This window comes from Coffea arabica, chromosome 6c, assembly GCF_036785885.1.
Source record: "Coffea arabica cultivar ET-39 chromosome 6c, Coffea Arabica ET-39 HiFi, whole genome shotgun sequence".
NCBI classification, from domain to species: Eukaryota; Viridiplantae; Streptophyta; class Magnoliopsida; order Gentianales; family Rubiaceae; genus Coffea; species Coffea arabica.
In genome coordinates, this window is record NC_092320.1 from 52079650 (window position 1) to 52101919 (window position 22270).

At 36.2% G+C, this 22270-nt stretch overlaps 1 protein-coding gene and 1 long non-coding RNA gene across 2 annotated transcripts; one reads left to right on the plus strand and one right to left on the minus strand.

Annotated features, from left to right (window-relative positions):
* The first annotated feature begins 526 nt into the window (after positions 1–526).
* Positions 527–1318, plus strand: LOC140008788 (uncharacterized). The gene is made up of 2 exons (XM_072053666.1): positions 527–829; positions 938–1318. The coding sequence occupies exons 1-2, from the start codon at positions 527–529 to the stop codon at positions 1316–1318; spliced, it is 684 nt and encodes a 227-aa protein (XP_071909767.1).
* Positions 1319–13035: 11717 nt separating this feature from the next.
* On the minus strand, positions 13036–16508 carry LOC113692513 (uncharacterized). The gene is made up of 4 exons (XR_003448967.2): positions 16211–16508; positions 15874–16027; positions 14099–14215; positions 13036–13261 (listed from the first exon to the last, which is right to left on the minus strand). It is a non-coding gene; the product is annotated as an uncharacterized lncRNA (long non-coding RNA).
* Between the last annotated feature and the right edge of the window lie 5762 nt (positions 16509–22270).

The window sequence follows — 22270 nt, forward strand, 5'->3', positions numbered from 1 at the left end:
CTATAATGGGCCTTTTCATCTGGTGTTGGTGGGTGAGGGGGAGCAGCATGCTTTGTTTCTAGTTTCCCATAATAGACTTCCAGTCCCTTTGACTATTTCCATTGTCCATGCTGCATGCACGAGAGAGGAGAGACGAGCATTGTGGAGTGCCCTACGACAGGACAAACCTTTACATGGACCGTGGCTTGTGGATAGGGACTTTAATGTTGTGGTGGACACAGGGGAAAAGAAAAGAGGCCTGCCTTTCCACCTTTTTGAGGCACTTGACTTCCTGGAGTTTCTATCGTCCGCGGAGTTGTTTGACGCCGACTTTTCTGGCTCCTTTTTTACGTGGTATAATAATCGCTTGGGTCGGGCGTGAATTTGGAAACGATTGGATCGGCTCTTACTCAATCACTCATGCTATGACACTGGTTTTGTGGTATCGGTGTCTCACCTAGCAAGGGACCTGTATGATCACTTTACCCTCTTGTTTTCGGTCTCTACGCGGGTTGATAGGAAGCCCCATTCTTTTCGATTTATAAATATGTGGATGTCCCATTCTGGCTTCAGAGATGTCGTTAAGGCCTCCTGGCAACAAGAGTGTACCAGCTCCCCTTTCCAAATAGTTTGCATTAAGTTGTCCCGCTTAAAAACGAATATTAGAGTTTGGAATAAGCAGAGTTTCGGGAACATTTTCAGCAATACAGGGAGGGCCGAGGAGGCCGTGCTTGCGGCGGAGAAGCGGGTAGAGGAGGATGGCTCAAGTGAAGCTCAGGAGACATTACAGCGCGCCAATGTAGAGCGGCGGCGGCATTTGCTAGTGGAGGAGAATTTTTGGAAGCAGAAAGTGAGAGTCCGATGGTTAGAGTTGGGGGACAAGAGCACTAAGTTTTTTCACTTGGTAGTTAAGTAGAGGAGATTGCAATCAATTGTTCACCGGGTTCAAGATGAGCAGGGCAATTGGATCACATCGGAAGATGGAATAGGTGCAAAGGTGGTTCGGTATTTCTTCTCGCTTTTCTTGGCTGAGCCTACCTTTTCTTGGGCTCTGTCTCCCATTATCCCCAAGCTAATCCAGTCTTCTGATAATGATATGTCGAAAAAGGTCCCTTCGCTGGAGGAGGTGCAGCGTGTGGTTCACGTTATGGATGGAGACAGTGCTGCTAGCCCTGATGGGTATTCCAGAAAATTCTTTACGTTTGCTTGGGAAATCAGTGCTCAAGATATTTATAATGCGGTTGTTAGTTTTTTCTGTGGAGTGGAGGTGCCGAGGAGAGTCACAGCGACATTGATTGTGTTAATTTCCAAGGTGCAGAACCCATGCTCTTTTGCGTAGTTTTGGCCTATAAGTCTGTGCAACTTCCTCAACAATGTGCTCTCCCGAATCCTCACGGAGAGGCTGGCCCCACTGCTGCCCTGCTTTATATCTCCTAATCAAAGTGGTTTTACCCGTGGTCGTCAAATTTTCGATAACTTTTTACTTGCTCAGGAGGTAATCTCGGGTATTGGACGGAAAAATAGGGGAAGGAATGTTGCATTGAAATTGGACATGACAAAAGCTTATGACAGGGTGCCTTGGATCTTCCTGGTTAACGTCCTGCATGCATTTAGGTTTGGTGAAAGGTGGATCGATATGGTTTGGCTCCTGGTATCCAATCCGTGGTTCTTAGTGCTTATTAATGGTATGCCTTGTGGTTTCTTCCCAGCGTCGTGAGGGCTCCGGCAAGGGGATCCTCTATCCCCCTCCTTGTTCATTCTAGGAGTTGAGGTCCTCTCTCGTATGTTGAACCAACTCCTGTTGCGGCTTGGTTTTTGTGGGTTCAAGATTCTTAGGTCTTGTCCACCTATTTCTCACTTCGGGTTTGTGGACGATATACTTATCTTCTCTAGTGCTTCGACGTCGCCCTTGAAGTTGCTCATGGACATTGGCAAGATATTAAAGTGTCTCAGGACAAAGTATAAATGCAGCAAAAAGAGGTTTTATGGTTCACTTGACATTGTCTCGGGGCAGGCGGGGTATAATTCAGTGCATCACGGGTTTCTCTCAAAAGGAGTTCCCAGTACGCTATCTTGGTTGTCCACTTTTTGTGGAGCGGCAGAGGTAGGGTTTCTTCCAGGATTTAAACAATTCGGTGCTCTCTAAGATCAGCTCCTGGAAGAATAGACTCTTGTCGCCTGGAGGCAAGATTGTTCTTATAAAACATGTGTTGGCCTCTATCCCGCTTCACTTATTGGATGTGGTGTCTCCCTCGAAATCGATATTGGTTACAATTGAGAGGCTCTTCGCAAACTTCCTTTGGGGCTTCGATGAGGGTGTGGCCAAATATCATTGGATTCGCTGGAGGGACCTTTGTGCTGCTAAGGAGGAGGGTGGGGTGGGGTTACACTCTATGACTGATGTTGTTAAGGTTTTCTCCGTGAAGTTGTGGTAGAGATTTCGGCAGAACTCGACTCTTTGGGCTAAATTCATGGTGGCTAAGTATGTTGCTCATGCGCATCTAGGTATGGCAGGGGCCTTAGTGGGGGCTTCAAACACGTCGCGTAGGATGCTCCAAGTGCGGGACTTGGCCGAGCGACACATCACTTTTGTTATTCGCTCTGGGAGCTCACATTTCTGGTTCGACAACTGGCTAGGTTCTGGGCCTTTGTCCTCGCGTTTAGGAAGTGTTTTGGATCATAGGGTCTCTGATTTCTTTACGAGTGACGGATGGAATTCTCAATTGCTGGCGGCATGGGTGCCTGCCGACACAGTCGCCGAGATTACCCAATTTGCTCTCCCGAGGATTGAGGACGAGGAGGATGTTATGGTTTGGGCACCCTCTCAGTTTGGGATCTTCACACTGTGCACGGCTTTCGAGTTAGTGCGTGATCATGTGCCGCGGTCTTTTATCTTCTCTAGGGTGTGGTACCCCCTCATTCCGCTGAAAATCTCCTTCTTCATTCTTGGGCCACTACAAAACCGGTTGCCATTGGACTCTACGGTATGTAAGTTTGGTATATCTGGCCCCTCGAAGTGCTTTTGTTGTACTGAGGCTACGGGTGAGACTCTAGACCATATTTTCTGTGGGGGTGAGGTAGCCGTTGCGGCATGGAAATTTTTTGGCTCTCTAGCAGGGGTCTTGTATGTGGGTGCCTCTGTATGGGGTCACATGGCTAGTTTGTGGTTTATCTCGTGTACAAATGCATTTCTGCAGTTTGCCCACCAGATTATCCCTTCCCTGATTGCTGGAACATTTGGAAGGCTAGGAACAAGGCGCGTTTTGATGACAAAGTTTACGCTCCAAACGCTATCTGTGGGTTTATTCTTGATGATGTACGGCATCTTTTCAGTCTGAAGTTCCCGGGATATTCTTGGGCCTTCCCGACATGGCCCGCATTTTATGCTTCTCTCATCTCTCTTCGCAAGCTGGATTCGTTCAGGTTGGTGAAGTGGTTGAGACCGATACTGGGTGATCTTAAACTCAACACGAATGGCTGCTCTAGCGGCAACCTCGGACGGGCTGGAGCAAGTGGTGTGTTGCGTAATAGTGAGGGGAGGCTCCTGTTCGCTTTCTCCACGTTCTTTCGACATTGTACTAGCATCCAAGCTGAGGCGAATGCCCTTCTCTTCGGGGTTAACTTGTGCATTTCAGGTGGCTATGTGAGAGTGCAACTTGAAGTGGACTCTTTGGTGCTCGTTCAAGTCCTGCAGCGAGCAACTCGTTGCCCGTGGAGTATTGACACGGAAGTCCGGTCCCTCCTTCAGCTGTCACCCCATGTTGTTAGCATCTCCCTTTGCTTTCGGGAAGGTAATCAAGTGGCGGATGGCTTATCTAATATTGGCTGTGATGAAGGCTGTACCATAACCTATCATCAGCTCTCAGAACGCCCTACTGAAGCTCGAGGGGCCTTTAGGCTGGACAGGATTGGTCTCCCCTCCCTTCAAAAGTGCTAGGGTTCCTTGTTGCTGGGAGTAGAACTCCCATCCCCATCCAAGTAGCTTAATGTATGCGTTGTACTCCTGGGAGGTAAGGTCTATGTCCCCCTTCGACTCTGTCTCTCCTTTAAGAGAATAAAAGTTGAAAATTTTATTTAAAAAAAAGGTTGTGACCCAACCAACTTCTATTATCCTCTTCAATCTTGAATTACCACAAACCACAATATTCAAGAACCGGTAAGATAAATCTTTTCTTCTCTTACATTATTATTGAAACAACTTAGACCTAGTAGAATTCTATAGTATCAAATAGAACAATGCATATATGCAAAGAATCATACACGAAACATTGTATGAAAAGGAGCACCAAGACATCAAGCCTCCAACTCTGCCCCAATTTTGATAGAAAATTGACATTTCATCTCCTAACTACCAAATATTCAAAAATCTTTATTCACTCCAAACAATAATTCATGCATATTTTGAATTTCCTATATAATATCTATGCATTTTATACAAGAACAATTCCTGTTGGATCAAAGTACAAATACAACTACCACAAACAAATTATCGCTTCTACTTTTGTCTTGTCCAAATCTAGCTATTTTAAAGACTTCTGGTGCAGCATCAAATAGACATTTCAATTGTCAATACTGCCATATTATACATCCAAAATCACTTCCAAGGTAACTAAATACAATATCTATTATCACTTTTATATGGATATTATATTTTTCTCCTACAAAATGTTTTTAATTCTGAACTTTATATAAGACCCAAACATGATACCTATATTAATAAAATGACACATTTGATTGAACTTATTATCTGCATTCACCTACATATTCATAGACTTCAATTTGAAATAGAACAGTTCGATGGTAGTGGAGTCCTTCTCATCACCATAGAAGACAATTATGCTAAACATCTATTATAGACTCCAACTGAGAACATACATACTGGTAATTGATTATTTTGCATATTTTAAGTGTGTTTATTTGATTATTTTTGGTATGATTTTACAGTTTTTAAGAATGAAATTTGCTCTTTGAACCTCTATTTTTACAAGCTTTATTTTATAGTCAAAACTTGTATTTGAGTAGTCTAATGTGCAAAATGTATTGCATTTGTAGGATTTGAAGATTAATGATCATTTCAGATCAAGAAGAATTCATGCAATAGCATTAGATGTGATTCGAGAATGATTTGTAGATGACAAAATGAACAAGTTCAATTTTCTGAGCAAGAAATGCAACATCAATATTGTGAGAACCCGAGAAAATTATATGTATGCCCTGAATTTATTTCATTTTAATTACTTTGATATTAGAAATATTATATATAATGAATAAACAGTTAAATTAAATGCCTAATTGAATCCCTATAAAATTGAGAATTTGGGAAATATCCTAGAATGGTATAGAAAAATTTTATGAATTAAATAAATTATGGCGTGCATATCGTAATTCATGTTATTTGCAAATATTAGTAGACACGTAATATATATACTGGAAGTTCGGTAAGTACAAGTTTAATAAGTTTTTCTTAAAGCTAAATATGTCAAAATCGATTAGAACAACGTAAGAAATTTTCCCCAAAAATACAAATGAGGTTAGGAGTTCATGCATGAAATCATAAAATTTTAGGCCTTAGTGAGCAAATAAACTACAACTAAAAGACCAAACTACCCTTAAATATTAGACTAGCTACCATGCGGCCAAGACATAAACTATCAGAATTCAAAAACCCAGACCGAGAGAAGAATGCATTTGCTTGGAACCGAATACAAGCACCAGTTAGACTAAGCGGTCGAAGTGTAGGACTTAGCAGAGATTGGGGCGGTGAGTAGCTCTTAGTAAGACAGCTGTCAGGAAGGATTATACTACCAAGTCTGCTAAGTAAGCAGTGGCCGAAAGTGAGCAGCTTAAAGAAACAAAACTGGTGGTGGCTAAGAGCAAAACAAAAGCTGTCTTCCTTTCTTGCTTTCTTTCTAAAACAGAATCGAGTGAGTGAGACGGAGTGCGAGGAAAAGAATTTGCGAGCTTCACCATCAGCTAACCAAGAAAATTATACAAACGAAGGCAAGGGAACTGGGAAGTCGAGGGATAGGACCTGAGGAGTTGGAATAGCAATTCTAGCAGTATGCGACAAGAAACCTTAGGGATGTAACTCGCTGATTAGATAGTATAATTAGCTAAACTTGAGCTGCAGGTAGAGCTAGCTAAGAACTTAGTTTCTGGTGCGAGAAATGTTATGCAGAAACTGTGAAAATTGCAGAAACTGGAACTTATAACTGTTCTTAATATTTCTTAGGATGATAATGTTAAGAATCTGCAATAACTTCATGCTGACTCGGTAAAAATGAATGAATGAATACGCTGCATATAGTGTTTGAGTAGAGAACTGACTGAGGAAAGAAACCTGGTGCAGGCTGCTATGCGTCAGAATTTGCAACCTTGCACAGACCTGAGACTTAATCCAGTTGTCCTTTTGAATTCTAGTCATAAACCTCTATGCTTTGCTTAGGATAACCTGCAGTAGATTAAGTATCCTCTGCATGAATGATTGAGACCAAAAACTGAGGAAGTGAAGGTAAGAAAATGTCAAATGATAAACTGTGGTCTTGCTGGAAACTTTGTGACTGCAACCGAGAGAGAAAAAGAAAGAAACTTTGGCGATCCTCTACAACTTTCTAAACTAGTATAGCAAGCTGTGACATATCTTAAGTCCCTTAACCTCAACAAGTAAGACAGAAACAAGCAGAAACTAAAGTGAGTATAGCAGAGCTAATGAACTCGATGGACCGCAGGTTGGTTGGCCGAGAGAATGAAGCAAAATGTGCTTCTGACCGTCCATTTTTTACCCTGAAAATGCGAGAACTGGGTGTCCATGTCTTCATAGGAAATGTAGATCTATGTCTTAGCTTCGAACCGCTATAAAATTTGTCTTAATCTGATAAGTGTAGCTTCAGTTGTGATCAAAACACCAAAGGATGGCAAAGCTTCCATCTTTATTGTTTCTTGTTGACTTTCTTTTGTTTCCAGATGCATTCTGCTATGATGCTAGCCGAAAGCAAAACTTTCCACGATCTGTATAAGGCTACTTTGTAGCTTTATAAATGTAGTTAATTTGTCTAGTTGGAACATGAGATTGGAAGAAAGGATTTAGGGGAGACAATGAATGCCGAACTGTGTATATTGCTAAAACTTGATTTAACAGATAACATAGCAGTAAAATGAACCCCTATAATATTTTGAAACCCTAAAGCAACTTATTATAGTTATATATATAAATTGGCTTCTAATCACTTAATCTTGTCTTCACGAATATTTTAAAGACTATAAAATTTGAAGGGCTGGTATAGTGGAATAAAATTTAATTTTCAAATAACCTAGAGTTTAATTAATTAAAAGGGAACCAATGGAGTCCTCCTAAGTCTTAATCTCAGAATCTTGAGTGGAAAATGATTTAATCCTAATGTAAATATTTTATAAATTATTAACTTGGAAAATACGTATATTTTTTGATGTAGGATAATAAAGTCAATAAGTCCCGAAATAAAATGTGGAATAAATATTGAGTATATTTTATATTTTAAAGTCAAACTTGATTTTAATAGTTTAAATAATAGAATAATAAATAATAGGTGAACATCTATAAATTATATATATTTACTTTGGAATTATGAACTTGTCTCAGGAAGTAGCTGCGAGCTAGGAAACAAACCCGAGACTTGAGAGTAATTTATTTGGGTATTTGGTGAGTATTTCCGATTTTATGTGTTTAACTGTTTGTGTGCACTTGAGTGAAATTATGTGACAAAGGTACTTATTATGAAATATTGCTAAGTGATTTATTGCAAAGTGTATCTCAATTGTCCCTCACCTTCTAAGTCGGTAGTGTATTTTATCGCACTCGACTTAGTTGAGTTTGAAGGTTGATAATTGATCAAGTGATATTGTAAGTGAGTGAGCTCTGGAGAGAGTCAGGCAGGCAATCCGCTAACTTTTAGGGTATGCCCTAGGAGAAGGTGTGGTCGTCACAAATATGCTAGGGAACCAACGTTTTACCTTTTTGTTTTAGTTGGAGCAGAAAAAGACAAAAAAAAAAAAAAAATACAAGGCAGACAATACACACCCTCAATAAGTGACCTTAAGGCTGCATATTTTGTAAATGTGTGTGCAACTTGCACAGCAATTTGTTCTGCATTCTCACAGTTTTTTCAGCTTATTTCAAACAAGAATTTCGGCTACAACTATAAAGAAGAGCATGGAGACTTGTAGAAGAATATTTTGGGAATATTAAGAAGTATTTTACATCAACTTTACCAACTCATTTAGAGATTGAATTCCTCTATAAATAGGAGGTTTGAAAACATATTTTCATAACTTTGGAAAGCTAGAGACACTACTAAAAATGTATTTTTCACTAGTTATTCTTAATTCACTAGTTTGGTATAGAGTAGTATAGTTTCCATCTATTCTTATACTAGCCAAACTTGGATGAGATAGAGGATGAAGATGAAGATGCTTGGAACTCATGTGACAAAAGTGACTTCTATCCTACCACTTTGTTTCTTGCATTAATTCTTATGTTTGGCTATAATACAAGCTTGATGTTTGTTTTCATGTTTAGCTAAAGTTTATACTAGTTAAGGATAACTTTCTATTTCTTATTAGTGATGTTTAATTGGTTATTTGATGATATTATTTTGAACAAATTATTTAGCACTTTTACTTTTCTAATCATGATTAACTGGGCATTAATTATGATAATTTTAAGAGTTAAGTTTGCAATAAGAATTAGGATTTGACACTAATTTAAAGAAGTGTTAAACCTAGAGAGTTCACTCATGAAAGTAGATGAGCATGGTTGTGGCTTTAGTGGCTTGTTCCATGTAATTTCATAGAAGAAATAAACTTGTAATTAATTTCATAATCACGAGAGTAACTATGGCTTAGTTACAAGTATAGTTGATTTCACTACAAGAGTAGATTTCACATACATTAGAAAATTATGTCATAACTAGTCAAAATAATAACATTTAGTTAACCAATAATTTCACTTGTAAAAATAGTGAGGAATTCCATAATCCTAAAAGATTATTATTATTATTTTTACTACATTTATTTCATGTTTGTAGTGTAGATTTAATTTCTTGCATTTGTGATCATCTAAATAATAAAGGAATTCAAAAACCATTGACAATTTATAATCTGCCATGTGGGATCGACACCTAACATCCCTGTACTTGATAAACGATCTGCATACTTGCAAAAAATGGGGTATTTAGGTTTTATTAAAATTTGATGTATGGTAGAATCTCATCAAGTTTTTGGCTCCGTTATTTGGGAAGATTTGGTTCAACATTGGTGCTAAAAACAACTTTATTAGTTTACACATTTTTACTTGCTTTTCTTGTTTTTGTTGTTTCAAGTGTCTTATTTGTTATATTTAGTGTCTTGTTGAGTTTTTGTTTTGTGTTTAGAGTCTTGTTTTTGGTTTATATCTTTTACGCTATTCTTCTTGACTAATCTTGCTTTTGAAATTGCTTGAAAGTGTTTTTAGATTCTAAGGAGGATGGTAAATGAAAGTGGATACAAGCTTGAGAGAAAGAAATTCGGCAATAGACTGTGATTTTCAAAACTACAACTATGGAGGTAATCAAAGAATGTCCGAAGGTTTGTCTTTCAAAAATGGCTGAAGAACCTTAAAGGTTAAATTTGATTTTATAATATTAAAATTTCAATTGGACATCATTACATATATGATCGAACGAAAGAGGAATGTTAATGCTTTCAATTCTAATCATGTGATTTGTGACTTGTATGGAGGATATCATACTACTCATACATGTAGACAAGTACAAAATATAGATTATTATGACGAATTTGAGCATTTTAACCCTTATTTTGATCAATATGGTTCTAATTGGGTTAATTCTTATGCTTATAATTGGAATAATAATTGTAGATATAATGATTCTCCGTGTTTTTATGATTATCAATCCGAATTTGTCTTACTTGAATCAAAGCCATTTTGGGAATTAGTCAATGAAAGGTTAGCTAATGCACCTTTGTCTTGAAAATTAGCAATTGAAATGCTAGCTAATGTTACTTCCGACAGTTTTGATAACATTAAGAATATATTAGATGAATTAACTTCTCACATAGGTAGAATTCAAAATCAATTGTGTGATTTGTGTGAAATTATTTCTTCTAATTATATGCAAATCGAAACTATTGTGAATAGTGAGAATGTTGTATGCGAAAGTGGATTGCATTTTGATCAATTTGTGCTCTAATGAGGAAATATCCATTTTACATAATTGTGTCTTTGGAACTATAATGTTGAACCTCAAGAGATGAGCATGAATGATTCACAATTAACTCCTCTTGAGGAGTATTTTGAAGAAGTAAGTTGTAAGGATGTCATTACCCAAGACGGATATGCGGACGTTCCTTTGGACAATTGTCAAGTGGTGTTCCTATAAGGTAATATCTATGAAACACTTGAAATAGGTAAACCTCTTCCATCTCTCATATTATTTGATTATATGGCTTTTTATTATCAAACCATCTTTTGTGGATCTACCACAATCTAAAATGGTGGATTATTCATTAATAAAACCTACTTAAAAAATGAGGTGAAGTAGTTAAGTTAATGACTGTCGCTCCCTATTTTTGAAAATAAAAGAGAAGGGTATTTAAAATGAGTATTTGATAAAGAAAAATGGCCTAAAATAGGACATAGAAAATGCGACGGTTTGGGTCCAAAATAATAGTCTAAAAGGATTTTTTTTTAAAAATAGAGTTTTCACTTGGTATCGAATTTAAGTATATCAAGTCACTCAAAAAATATTTTTAAAAAAAAAAAACAAATAAAACCCTTTTAAACGACTCCACATCTTTGAAAATGAGAGAAAATGAATTTAGCAGTCATGGTTGAAGAAAAAGAAGGCAAAGATTGATCTAAAACACTTTTTCAACCTAACCAAAACTAGTTGCAAGATTTAGTCAAAATTTTTCTAATCTAACTTATAAAACTTATCGAATTTGGATGCTTCTATATGGATGCAAACCTAGACCTAGAGGGTGTCAAGAGGAATGAAATGTCTCTTCAAAATTTAATTGGTGCAAATCACATTAATTGTGAAATCCACAAATGATCCCTTGAAGAGGTCACGAAGATGCGAAAGATGAGACTCAAAAAAAAATTTCCAACTTCATGAACGAAGCTAGCAACTATGTGGAACCAGAAAAAGCCAACTGTTTTCTGGTGATGATGTGTACTAGTACTTGCTAAACTTGGGGGGAAAGAAAATGGGAAGCAAAAAACGAATCTGAAGAGCCAAAGAAAACTAGCTGGCCTTTTCTGGTTTCACGTACTTGCTGGCTTCGTTCATGAAGCTGGAAATTTTTTTTTGAAAAGAAAGGGAAATGGGCCGATGGACCCCTTTTCTTTTCTTTCTTTTCCAAACTTTGTTGGGGTTTTGGCTTGGGCTTTTTGGTGTTTTGGCTTGGATTTTATGGAGTTTTGGGGGGATTTGGGGGAATTTGATTGGGTTTTGTGATGACCCCACTTTCTCCTAGGGCATACCCTAAAAGTTAGCGGATCGCCTGCCTAATTCTCGCCAGGACTTACTCACTTACATTAATTTCAGAGATAACATTTGATAAACTAAATCCAAACGCTCAAATCTTTTACAATACCAAGTTCGACACAAAATTTCAACCTTAATAAGATACTAAAAGATGTACAATCACAAAAAGTTTTCTTGCTATCTACCTACATCTCTCGATCGATCCCTGACCACCAATCTCCTGTAAGGAAAACAAAGCTAAAAGGTTTGAGTTAAAGTTCAGTAAGGTTTGCCGAGCAAGTAACATTTAATAAATATTTAAATTAGTACAATTAAGCAAGTAGTGCACATTTCACTGTACAATCATTTTCATTAAGCAATTGAGGAAACACTTCACTAAACAATCACTTTTAAAAGGATACGGTACTCGCATTAGAGCCATTTCAATATCATTGAGCATTCATTTCAGTGTCAAGAGACACTCATTTCACTGTCATTGTATATTCATTTCAATATCATTGCACATTCCGCCACTTCACCTCCTTATGTCCTCCAAAACAATAAACAATCCCCTACATTTAATAATCAATTCAATAATCTCCCAACCTCATGGTAATACTCGAGTATACCAAAACATTTACCCAAAGTTACCATCCTACCCGACCAAACCCTTTGCTAGCTCGAATAGTCCGTTGAATAGAGGGCTTTGGGGCCTCGTTCAGCCGATGCGGCGAGGCACACATACGGCTTACATTCATACACACTTACAGTAACATTCAGTCAATTATCGACCTTCAAGCTTAACTAAGCCGAGTGCGATAAAGTACACTCTCGACTTAGAAGGCGAGGGACAATTGAAATACACTTCACAAGAAATCATTTAGCAATAATTCAAGATAAGCACATTTCACTACAAGAAATTTGGCCTTTTGTGACAACAAAAAGTCATCACTAAAAATCAAAAAGTCGTCATTATATGAGTATAGTGATGACTTTTTCCATTGTCACATCGTTGTCACTAATTCTATGTCACAAATGGATACGTGTGACAACCCTTTGAAAGTCGTCACTAAATCTTGTTATTTAATGACGAGGACAAAGTCGTCACTAATGGTTATCATTCTGTGACAATTTTCTTGTCACTATTTCACATATATTTTGTCATAAATGGAGCAAAAGTCGTCACAAATTTGAAGTCCACAGTGACGACTTGAACTTGTCACTATCAGTCCTAGTATTCGGTGACAGAAATAATCGTCACTTAGTGAACTTGCATAAAGGTTGTCACTGAACTTTATCTTAGCAAGCTGCAATTGTTCATCATTGTCACGGCATTTGCGACAATTATAGCAAAACTCAATTTGACAAAAAGGCTTGGTGAACTTGCATGCTAGTGACAACCTTCCTTTGAAAGTTGTCACTGAGTTTTGTCTTCAAGAGTTGACATTGACCATTACAAATATAGTATTGCCATGGTATTTTCAACAATTATAGTAAAACATTCAATTTGACAAAAAATAAAATCAACATAAAAGATATGCCGCAAATTCATATATATGATCATAACATATCTTTAAATTAATCAAAATAAAAGTGAATCACAAATGTTGGGGCCCAAATCCCACATAATCAGTTCAAATAATAATAACCAATACATATACTTCCCAAGAGATAGAGTACTAGATTTCTAAACTAAAGCATAGATTACAGCACCAATGTCAGATTTCAATCATCTCTATCAGCATATCCAATAGTCTTCTCATGATCAATATGAAGCTGGACTGCATTGAAAATAAACTATTAAATGCATTAGAGTATACTTTAATCAGAAAATATGCTATTACAACCATACACCATTGAATTTGAATGAATAATCAACATATGCTACAAACAGGTTAGCACTTTTAACAGCATAATCAACATATTCAAGTTTATTCTGAGAACAGGTTCGAAAAGCACAACTTTTGCCATTCCTCTTTTGCATATTGGCCAGAAAAAAATCACTAATACACTCTTCAAATTCATATCCAACATGACAATTACATGGAAACTCAAATTGGGACTTTGTGCCAGGTAATTTCATTTGTTGAAATAGATAAAAGTGGGATGATTGAGATAATTTAAGACAGTAGCAGTGAAAAAGACAATTACATGATCACTTTGAACAATTCAAATAAAGCCACACCAATAATTTATTTTTCACAGTTATGAACACAACTACATACAACAAATTCGTTCTAAAAAGTTTTGCAGGAATGTTATAAATTTTCTCCATCTCAAAATGTAGTTGAAAAGGATGCGGCATCTCATCAAGAATTTAACTAGCCAATGCTGCCATGTTCAAAACTCAAAGGTGCAAAGTTTAGTAACATTTAACATTTAACCTCCAAATTGCATAGCCCACGACCCTTTGAAGTCCCAGGTGATATATCATGTGGAAAACAGATATATCTTATGTAGTTTTGAAAATGCTTTCAATCAAAAACATCCCTTCTAATTTAATAGCTGCACAAGAGAACAACTAAACTAACATTTTTCTAGCTTCAGTTCTAAACCAACCATTTACAAAATTTAAATGATTTACAAAACGAATAGCAAAAGATAGGGAATCGACTCACAGTGTTCTCTTGAATTTTCAAGAATCTACGCAATCTTTAGAGGAAAAGACAATCTTCTTGCCAAGAGAAGGGCAACCGAAAAGGGCTAGCTTTTTCAAGTCGTTGTGTGACATCCATCTGAAAATCCAATTCACAAGATTGAGATGGAGAAGATACAAGCTAGGAAACTCAATACATTGAAAATGCTTTACTAATCTCTGTGACGTATAAAACTTGCACCAGAAGAAGCTAGAGCAAGAATTTATTAGAAGGCCAAGTAATGGTAGACTGTTTCACTCCAAATTCTGCAGAATATGAAACATACAAAGAATTACCCCGGTACTTTAGCAATCTACTCCACTCTGTAATAGTACAAATATTGAGCACACTTAAAAAGTTACTCATTGCTTCACATCAAGGTACCAAAAAAATTTTTCCCCTCAGTTACCACGTCACTTGATGATTTTATTGTGTTTTTGAATGCAATGACTTGTTAAAATGAAAATAGTCAAGCATAACTACAACTTGAGCACAAATGGCCATTAAATTATGTGATCTTCACATGTAGCACATAATTGAATTTGCAACGAATTGCAATATACCCTCAATGTTCTTGCAGCAATGTCCTTAACCACTCTACTTGATTACATCTACTTGATTTGAAAATAAAAGTATGATGTCCATCCTCTTGTTTGCTTGCTAACTCACTTCCATTTACAGTTTTTCTCTTCTTGCTTTCTCAAAGATTAGTTACAAACAGGACAAAAAGGATTAATAGCAGGGCAGTAGTAGGCAAAAGCTAGCCAAAAAAATGAACGGACACAAGCTGGCAACCTAGCAACAAAATTTCATCAAAACACTTGTTGTTCACAACAAACAAGAAAAAAAAGGGAACAGGGCAGTATTTCCATGCCCTCATTATAGTTCATGCACAAAAAATTGGAGTCACTACAAAGGGAAGAGGAAGATGTCAGGAAATGAAATAGGCAACCTTCTTGTCCACAAGTTTGAAGAAAGCAAGGTTCCATCGGATATCCATTCTTAAGTATTGTATAACTAATCCTAAGTTTGAGATAAAAAGTTAGAATCTTCTTTCTGTTCCCCTCTTAATAGTTAATACATTCAAGTAAGTAACCCAAAGAAAGCAGAACATTCATTAGTCCATGCCAAAAATACCATTCCTACAATTGCATTAACATGACTACAAGCAACTCACCAGGGCAAATTATAATCTAAGTACACAAGAGAAAGCATAATACTAGAAAACTTATCCGATTATTCTCATAATCAGATTGAAGAATTCAAAAATCACATCTGATATCTAGAAATCAACTACTCAATATTTATAGATTAGCGCTTCAATATACAAATGCAAGGAATTCATAGAGAATCTAAGATGCCAAGAACAAGCAAATTATATCTTTGCCTTATGACAAGAATAAAAATCCTTACTTTGCAATCTCCTGATTATCCTTTTTTTTTTGTCACGATAAAAACCTTTTTTTTTCTTTTGCCCTTTGTAACAATCTATTTTCTCTCTCTATATTTATTAAAAATTGTTATGGCATTTGTTTTTCTTTTTCTCGGTGGAGTGGGTATGGGTTTATGAAGTGGTCCAATGACAACAGAGACCTAATCTAACAAGGAAGGCATTAGATTAGTAGTACTACATTAATTTTTAATCACGGGAGGTTATTGAATAATGGTGCATTATTTATGGGTAAAAATAATTTATTTTTATGGGGGTTTAAATTTAATTGAACCTAAATGAGACTTATTGAATTGTTCGTACTTACCAATTTTTTCTTATTGAATGGAGTCTCTGCCCTGGTCTCTGGCTCTGAGATTCTCAATGGGGAGCGGACGCGTGAGTGAGTTATAACGGCTGCGATTCCGATGCCAAATAGGCCAAGGGGTGGGGTTGGAATGAAGGCCCGACCCTGACCCGTCCTAAAGTGCCAAACATATATCCGTGAAATGAATTGTTGTACTTTGGGAAAGTGAGAAATTGACACCATGAGAAAATATGGTATTCGTAGTCAGTGCGTGATCTTTTAGTAGAAATCACGATGGTTGAGCAAGTGCTCAGAAAAATACGAATAAAATCAGCCAAAACATTTATGATATCCTTACTTTGCAAGGTGCGCCGACGAACTGGCGGAGAGTAGGGGAGACAGGCTGCTTTTTCAGGATGCCATTTCTGCGGCCAGAAGTTTTGGCAGCGGCGGATCCAGAAGTGGTGGAGGCGACGGAGCTCTTAGCGGCTGCCATGAGTGCTCTGCAGCGGTTTCCGAAAACCCCAGTGGTCGACGCCATAGAGAGAGACCCTAGAGAGAGAAGAAATAGTGAGAGAGTGAGGGGATTGGGAGTCTGTGAGTGAAGAAGGCAGGCAGAGTGGAGGGAAAATATGAGAAAAGACAAAAAACGATGTCGTTTCTGTTTCTTTTGTTCAGCCACATGTACTTCTTCAATTTTCAGCTTCCCGCTTCCATTTTAGCTAAGACCAAAAAATAACACATTCATCCTCTTTTGTACGGCTAATTGATCAAATTATTGTTTGAAAAAAAATCGCAACAATAAAGTTATTATTTTGAACTTTTTTACTTCACAAGTTGTATCTGAAACTTTATTTGTTACATTAAAACATTGAAAATTTAGTGTTGTTGGATAATTTTTGGAAAATTTAGTGTTTTTGAAAATTAGTGTTTTTGGAATATTTAGTGTCTTATTAATAATATGTTTATGATTCAAAAAAATCTTTTAATGGAAATATTTTTGGTATTAATTTAATAATTTTATTAATTATGTACGAAATTGTGGTCTGACAAGACCTAACAAGCTATTTAGTTGATCAATTAACCAAAATAGTTTGCTAATACATGCATAAAACACTACATGTATTTGGTACAAGTACCGATTTATAAACCATAAATAATGTGACTATTGTAATTAATAATAAACTCCAGCCATGCGATTGTCAAGATTTTACTTAATTTCATGTTGAATTTTATTGTTCTTTGCCATTATTTTCACACTATGCTAGTCAATAATTTTTCATGTGTTGTCAAGACAATTAGATAGGGAATCCATGATATTTTTTTGACCTTAGCTAAGTTCGGTACAAGTTATTAGCTAAGTTTGGAACAATTATAAAAATATGTATATATATTTTATTAAATATCTTTCTCATTTTGCTAATGAAAAACATCAACTAAAGTGTAAAGGATAGGGTGCCATAATAGAATTAATGAAATCGCTTTATCACATACGAGACTAAATTGTAAAAGATAAGGTGTCATGATTGAGTTAATGGAATCGGTTTATTACATATGGGGCTAAAATGTAAAATTTAGGGTGTCATAATAAGATTAATAAAATTTATTTATCACGTATAAGCCACATTGAAAAAATTAGGGTGGCATAGTAGAAATAATGAAAGTGAGTTAAGAACAAGTACTTTAAAAATATGTTTATGATTCAAAAAAAGGTATTTTAATGCAAATATTTTTTGTATCAATTTAATAATTTTATCAATTATGCACGAATTGTGGTCTGACAAGACCAAACAATTTGTTTAGTTGATCAAATAACCAAAATAGTTTACTAATACATGCATGAAACACTAAATCTATTTGATACATGTACTGATTCATAAACCATAAACAATTTGATTATTGTAAATTGTAATACATAACAAACTCCAGTCATGGAATTGCCAATATTTTTACTTAATTTCATATTAAATTTTATTATTCTCTTCCATTATTTTCACACTATGTTAATCAATAATTTTCCATATGTTGTCAAGAGAACTAAATAAAGAATTCATGATATTTTTTAACTTTATAACAAGGTATTAGCTATGTTTGGAATAATTAAAAAATAGGTAAACATTGTTTTTTACAATACATTCCTCATTTTGCTAATGATAAACACAACCTAAAGTGTAAAAGCATAGGGTGCCATAATAGAATTAATAAAACGTTTCTTTATCACATATGAGGCTAAATTGCAAAAGATAAGATGTCATGGTAGGGTTAATGAGATTAGTTTACCAAATACGGGGCTAAAGTGTAAAAGTTCGGGTGTCATAACATAATTAATTAAATTTACTTGTAGTGTATGGGCCATATAGAAAAAATTAGGGTGGTATATGGGGTTAAAATGTAAAAGTTAGGGTGTCATAATAGAATTAATAAAATTTATTTACAACACATGGTCCATATTGAAAAAATTAAGGTGGTATATGGGGTCAAAATGTAAAAGTTAGGGTGTCATAGTAGAATTAATAAAATTTATTTACAACACATGGGCCATATTGAAAAAATTAAGGTGGTATATGGGGTTAAAATGTAAAAGTTATGGTGTCATAGCAAAATTAATAAAATTTATTTACAACACATGGGTCATATTGAAAAAATTAAGGTGGTATACGGGGTCAAAACGTAAAAGTTAGGGTGTCATAGTAGAATTAATAAAACTTATTTACAACATATGGGCCATATTGAAAATATTACGGTGACATAGTAGAATTAGTGAAAGTGAGATGGGAATAAATGCTTTGGACAGTGACGACTAGTTGTTGTCACTAATTTAGAACTGACAACCATATTGTGACGATATTTTAAGTTGTCATTATAGGACAAGTTTCAGTGACAACATGTTTTCCAATCGTCACAATGGTGATCTCCCGCCACACTGGATAGTTGCGCGCCATCCATATTGTGACGACTTATCCCATGTTGTCACTGTTGATGGGTGAACCCACGATCAAGTATGACGACATTAAAAGTCGTCACTAAAGTTTTCAATTGTGACAACTTTCTCTCTTATTGCAGAGAATGTTGTCACAAAAGGCCAAATTTATTGTAGTATTTGTCACATAATTTCACTTAGATACACATAAACAGTTAAACACATAAATTCGGAAAACACTCACCAATTATCTAAATAATTTACTCTCGAGCCTCGGGTTTGTTTCCTGACTCGCAGCTACTTCTTGAGATAAATATATAATGTGAGGACTCGTAAAATTATTATTATTTTTCGACCCCTAATTTTTGCTCATTTAATTATTTATTCAAATATTTGCCCCGATTATTATTTTCTAACCTCATTAGACTTAAGTACATGATTTTATAGTTTCGTTATATTTTTAAAGTGTCTCGTTTCAAAAAAAAATTATTATTTCTTAGGAGCTTGTTTAGTGAAAAGGTGAAAACGCGTTTGGAAAATTTTTGCCAATAAAGAGTACAATTAGCCCGGAAAAATTTGAGACATGTACAACGGTTTTAAAATAAGTAATTTTAGATTTAAATACTTAAGTGATAGTTAATAGTATTATCGTTACAAGAATTTCTCGGAGGTTCCGCGTTATAGCGTTAAAATTGACGGTATGCGTTTTCACACGCGCGACTTTATTTGAGAGACTTTAAACCCTTATTTCGGGACAATTAAGAGCGAATAATATTTATATGGACATAAGTGCATTAGAGGTTTAGTGCACTAGTGAACCAAACGCGAGAGAAAATCGAGCCCTAAACGCATCAAACGAACCCTAATGAGAGTTGACCTTGGAGTGAATTTACACCACTCATTTTAATCTTCTCTTGGAAGCTAACCTTGATCAAATTTCACTCTTTCTTCTCTCTCCTACAGCCGGCCAGCCTTCTCCCTCTCTAACTCCATTGTTTCAAAAATTTCTTCACCAAATCAACCACAAAACTCCAACCAATCTTCACCAAATTTGTAGACCAACTAGCAAACTACTTGGAGGTTGGACCTAGCTAACTAAAGGGCTGCATTTCACGGTTTCTTGGAGCCTTTTGAGGACCGAAAATTTCTGATCTAAAGCACTAAGGAGGTATGACATCATCCAACACCTTAAGCTTGGTTTATGGTAGTAGAAGTGCATCTCTAAGCAATTGCATGTATATGGATGACTTGATATTGTTGGAATTTGAAAAGTGGGCTCTATGAATTCCCACTCTTGGGTTGATAAGAGGTTTAATGTTGGATTTAATGGTAGTTTAGTGGTTAAAATGACAGATTTATGGAGTATTATTGTTGGAAACTCAAAGTGGAGGTCATGACAAAAATTTCTGAAACTGCCCCTGCTTTGTTCGGTCATGATAAGGCCAATTTTTGATGATCTAATGGCTTGGACCTGATGTTTATATGTTGTATTAGATGTGTAAAAATTTTCATTGGAAAACATTAACGCTTGGATGGGCAAATGAATTTATTTGTGAACTAGTCAAGCTGGAAAACTGTTTTCGGATAACCCTGTCCAGCGGTAGCATTTTGACCATAACTTTGTCCTCCGATGTTGAAATTGAGTGCCGTCAGTGGCATTTGAAACTAGACATCCATACCTTTCCAACAGTATAAAATACGTAGTCTGATTCCATGTGTAGGAGCCGGACCATTCGTTTTAAGATAGCTGTCCTGTTTCTCTGTCCTGCTGGAATGATTTGTAGAGGCAGCAACTTGAGGCTCAATTTCGAGCTGGTTGTTTGCCAAATTTCAAAACGTTTCCTTCTGTGAATTTTTAGCCCTATGAATGTATTTTCCAACTCTGTAAACCATGCTCAATTTCGAGTTAGGTCGACTAAATTGTGATCAAAACAAGAACACTGCTCTGTTTTGGAAAAACCTAGTTTTGGACAGATTTGAGATGAGACTTGTTGTGGTCTTACTAAATGAAATTCTTGGTGTTAAACACCTACCAAATGTACCATAAATGATCCTTACACTTTCCTTTCAAATATAAACCATGATTGGAGGATTTTCTTAGCCAAACGATTGGATTTGGGAAGAAAAGGATTAAAGGCAGATTGCCTTAAGAATTTTTCCAAACTGTGGTTGGCTGGTTAACCACCTTTCCGAAGGTATTTTTCCACGAAATTTGATAGAGAGATACCCTTCATATAAGAGTAAAATACTGCCAATTTTGGTACCAATTCAAGTTCGTTTCGATACCTAACAAAACTTCTACTATTGGAAGTTCAAATCTGAAAATTCTTCTCCAGTCTTGAATTTTCTCCAACTTCAAGCTAGCGTATTTCGGTACTCGAAACTCCGATTCTTGATCTGCTTGCTCTGCTATAAACCTCACTTGCAACTCTAATTGAGTTACAAATTTCAGGGGCCGATTCGCAACGTGTGAATCGTGCCGAATTTTCAAAGTTGGCCAAAATCCAACTTAATTCTGCCTTGTGAACCGAGTCAGTACCTTCAAGCTCATTTTTGAGCACTTTTCACTTCGATTCATGGAAAAGTGTCTTCTAGGAACTTGTAGTACTTTCTGAGAGGTTTCCAACGGTATAAAGGTTTCCAATTCTCGACTTATGTCGAGTGAGTTACAATTTTTCAAAGATTCATAACAAAATTGAAATTTTTCAACTTTCAAGGAAATAGAGTTTTTCAAGAACTCTTTATTCTTTTGATATTATCTAAACGTCTTATTCCCGATTTCCTAGATAAAGACTTAAATACTTTTGAATGTTATCAAACCCCACTCGAATCTCGATTTACGAGTAATTGAGGTTCATTTTCATGGAATTCCCTAGATTAATACTAGTGAATGAATTATTCCTCGATAATTGGGATATGAATGATAATTCACTATTATTTGCTCAGGCGCATACGAGAACCTTCAAGACGATCCCACGGTGGACGCTTGAATTTTCTTTGACCTTACTTACACCTAATACTTGGTGAGTGCCAGGTGTATGTAAACTTGTTACATGTTTAATTGTTATTAATGATTGGAAATCTTGAAAGTGGAGTCGAGTGTGTACTTTACCGCACTCGTTCTCATTAGAAATGAAATTTTAATGATTGAAATATATTGAATGAATGATTGAAATGCATTGAATGAATAATTGAAATGTAATGAATGAATGAATGAAATGTAATGGTATGCTATAGCTGCATACGTCGTTGGAGTGAATCTCCTCGACACACAAATGCATATGGGGACGCCCAAATCTCATTGGCCGACCTTGGATTCGAGCTGGCATGGACTTGGTCGGGAACCTTGGCGAGCCATGAGATATATAAGCTTGACCTAATGAGAGGTCTTGCTTGGCATACTCGAGTAGTATCGCCACAAACAAATAACAGGCGGGCCCGATACAGGGGTATGTAAGGTGAAAGGGGACAAGTTAAGTGAAGTTCTACGGACTAAAC